Source organism: Poecilia formosa, unplaced genomic scaffold (assembly GCF_000485575.1).
Source record: "Poecilia formosa unplaced genomic scaffold, Poecilia_formosa-5.1.2 Scaffold339, whole genome shotgun sequence".
Lineage (NCBI taxonomy): Eukaryota > Metazoa > Chordata > Actinopteri > Cyprinodontiformes > Poeciliidae > Poecilia > Poecilia formosa.
The window spans coordinates 153,386-156,834 of NW_006800278.1; the positions used below are offsets into that span (position 1 = coordinate 153,386).

A 3,449-nucleotide genomic window follows, 5' to 3' on the forward strand; every position below is an offset into this window, starting at 1 on the left:
TGTGTGTGTTTGTCCTGTGTGTGTGTGTGTGTGTGTGTGTGTTTGTCCTGTGTGTGTGTGTGTGTGTGTTTGTCCTGTGTTTGTCCTGTGTGTGTGTGTGTGTGTTTGTCCTGTGTGTGTGTGTGTTTGCCCTGTGTGTGTGTCCTGTGCGTTTGTTTGTAATACCTTGTGGGGACTATTTTCCTGACATATACTACATTGTGGGGACCAATTGCTCCTTGTGGGGACCGGAGCCCCACAAGGAGCAACACAAACGTGTGTGTGTCCTGTGTGTCCTGTGTGTGTGTGTGTGTGTCCTGTGTGTGTGTGTGTGTGTGTGTGTGTCCTGTGTGTGTGTGTGTGTGCCTCCTGCAGGCCTTGTTTGGTCAGAGTTTACGTTTCCAGCTCTCAGTCGTCAGCCGGAGCCGGTGGCGCCAGGAACCAATCAGATTAGGATCAGCAGGATGAAGGTTCCTCCCTTCATCCTGATGATGATGAAGGTTCCTCCCTTCATCATCATCTTCAAATCTTTCTGCTCCACAGAGTTTCCACTGCAAGAAAAAACCTGAAACTGTTTGGTAACTACATCAATCAGAAAGTTTAGATCAGAGAAATGTTGGAGCAGAACGAGCAGAGGCGCTCCCAAAGGGGGCCCAGGGGGCCCTGCGTAGTTTTTTAAAATAATATGAATATATTGGTTGGTTTATTTTGGCGGTTTCAACCCGACCGTCCTCCCAGGGGCCTGGGTTCGGGCCCCTGGTGAAGGTTTCCTGGGAGCGCCTGGTTCTGATGGTCAGAGCCGGACCGGACCTGGAGCGTTTCTCTTCAGCACCTTGAATCTGTTTCTGTCGGTCTGGTCTGAACTCTTTCCTCCATTAGGTGTGTCTGCAGAGGTCAGAGGTCACGCTCATGTTTATGGGTCCTCCAGACCTGATGAGTGTTTTCCTGTTTATGCTGCCAGGACCCAATTCTTCATGCTGCTTACTGGGAGCTCTGGTCCAGCTGCTCGCATTCCAGTCTGAGAACGATTCAGAAAATGGAGCTGGACCTCAGGGGACGGTCTGACCCCTCCAGCCTCAATCTGGGCCCAACGAGTCGCCGCTTCCTGAAGCAAAGCCTTTCTTTACCCGTTTCTTCACTCGACCTCACTGGCTGCCATCTTGTTTCTGTGAAAAAGATTTTACACGTTTATCTGCGTCTGATGAACGTTTCCTCTTTTCATTTCTTTCTCTGCATCGCTGTCGTTGCTGCTGTGTTTCCATCTTTCCACACTTCATAAAGAGGAAGCAGCTGGAAGCAGCTGGCACTCATCATTTCACAGGTGGATGAGAAAAAGAAAACATTCGTTCAGGACATTAAAACCTTATAATCCCTGATCTCCACCTGAAAGTGAATATTTCAGAAATCTCTGCTGTTTCCGTGCGGTTCTGATCCGATGTTGGAGGATCTCATTTGTTCACTGCTGTGTTCTGGTTTTACAGGACGGTTGGAGGCTCCTGCTGTGCTGCTGTTGAGCCGGGCGCTGAACCTGCACCAGGTACCGTTTTCATTCTCGTCACCTGCAGACACAGCATGGCTGATGCTATCGATCAATGCTAACCATTCTAGCTGTTGCACCTGCTCGCCACCAGGGGGCGCCTCTGAGTCACACGCGCTAAAGCTGGACCTTCAGAAAACTCAATTGCAGTACCATCATCCAACCTGAAGAGGGCAGCACTGAGGCGGCTTCAGGCAAAATTTTACAAAATCAAATGTGTACAAAATGTTAAAATCTGCACAGAAACATTGAAATATGAGCTGCAGTATTTAACTTGTATAAAAATGTTTTTTACATATTTGTTAATATTATCATTACAGTCTGTGGGAAAAAATGAGCTCCTCTGCTTCTCCCAGTACTCCCAGTAGTAAGTACAGAAATCCACCAGAGTCAAACAACCAATCAGAGCCAGGAGGAGGGTCTTAGTGCTGTCAATCACCCGCGTGCTCACTGCTCCAGCTATGAATGCTAAAGCTAGCTGATCTGGAGGTTAGCGCCTCTTTAAATCAGGACTGGAAACCAACAGGGTTTGTGTGTGTGTGTGTGTGTGTGTGTGTGTGTGTGTGTGTGTGTGTGTGTGTGTGTGTGTGCTCAGATCTGAAGCACTGAAGCAAACATCACCTCTGACTCCATGTGCTGCTTCACTAGAGGTTCATCCAGAACAAACTTCCTTCCTGCTGCAGCGCGCAGTGATCTCCTCTTCCTCCTCCTCTTCACCCAGCAGCTGCTCCATCAGAACCGTCTCTCGGTTCTCAGACCAGTTAAACTATTTTTCCTGGCTTCCCTGTTGGCTCAGGTTCTGATCCGAAGCCTTGAACCTCCTGATGGTTCTGGATGGAGATGTGGGAAGTTCTCAGATGTTCCAGCTGTCAGAAACAAGGAACTGCTGCTGGTTTGGATTTGGACTGAACAGAACCGCCGCCGTGCAGCTACAACAGCTGCTGCTTTGGACTGGAACCGAAGAGCCTGCAGCATAGGGCAAGCTGTTTTATATTTAATAACATGCTGGAGCAGCTTCATGTTGTTAGCTCGGCAGGACCATGTTGGAGAAAACCGAAAGGTTCCTCAGAGGTCACAAAAACCGTTTATAAAGTCCGTCAAAAATGAATCGCAATAATTTGGGTCAAATTTAGTTAAATATTTAGTTGAATATTAAACTTGCAACTAAGTATTTAAATTACAAACAGAAAATCCAACCTGCTGGCTAAATATGTAGCTTGCAAATTAGATATTTAATGAATCCAGCAGGTTAAATGTTGGACTAACATGTTGGACGAATGAACCGTGTTTTAAATTATCTAAATTACTGCCGTTAATTTTCCACTGTAACGTTCCAAACGGCAGCCCATAATTTGTAGCTAATAAATTTGTAAACATCTTGCCGTACTGATCCCAGTTCAGCAGAACCGGCGGAACCGGAGCAGTTCTGCTCAGATCTGGTTGTTCGTCAGGCAGATAGATGACATCACTTCCTGTCTCTGATCTGGTCTTCGGTGCAATAACTCTCCCTGGTTCTGGTCCAACCGAGCTTCATCAGAACCGGTTCTGCAGTCAAGGTGGACCGAGCCGGCGTGGCAGCAGCACATCGGACCAGACTGTCCTGCTTCCTTCAGAGATTAGTTTTTATTCTTCTGGCTCATTTTTCTTCTTCATGGGATAAAAATCCAAAACCCAACAGAACCAGAACCGACAGAGTCCAGAACAAACACAGCGATTCACAAGGAGCCGCTTTGGGTCCTGGTTCCGAGACTTTAATTGGTCCGTTCCATCATCTCTGACAGGCAAAGCAGAGAGTAAAAACCAAAAATATCTCAGCCAACGGAACCCGATCAGAACCTCTTCCAGAACCTGCCAAGAACCCGATCAGAACCTCTTCCAGAACCTGCCAAGAACCCGATCAGAACCTCTTCCAGAACCCGATCAGAACCCGGCG

The 3,449-nt window shown here is 47.6% G+C and overlaps 1 protein-coding gene across 1 annotated transcript in view; it reads right to left on the minus strand.

Moving 5' to 3' along the window:
- Positions 1 to 2,153: 2,153 nt before the first annotated feature.
- Positions 2,154 to 3,449, minus strand: part of LOC103153102 (cytohesin-2-like) — a 10,772-nt gene continuing 9,476 nt past the window's right edge. Inside the window, exon 13 of the mRNA XM_016661693.1 lies at positions 2,154 to 2,228. Within this exon, the coding sequence (XP_016517179.1) occupies positions 2,169 to 2,228 (60 nt within the window). The 3' untranslated portion in view covers positions 2,154 to 2,168. The remainder of the gene's footprint in view (positions 2,229 to 3,449) is intronic.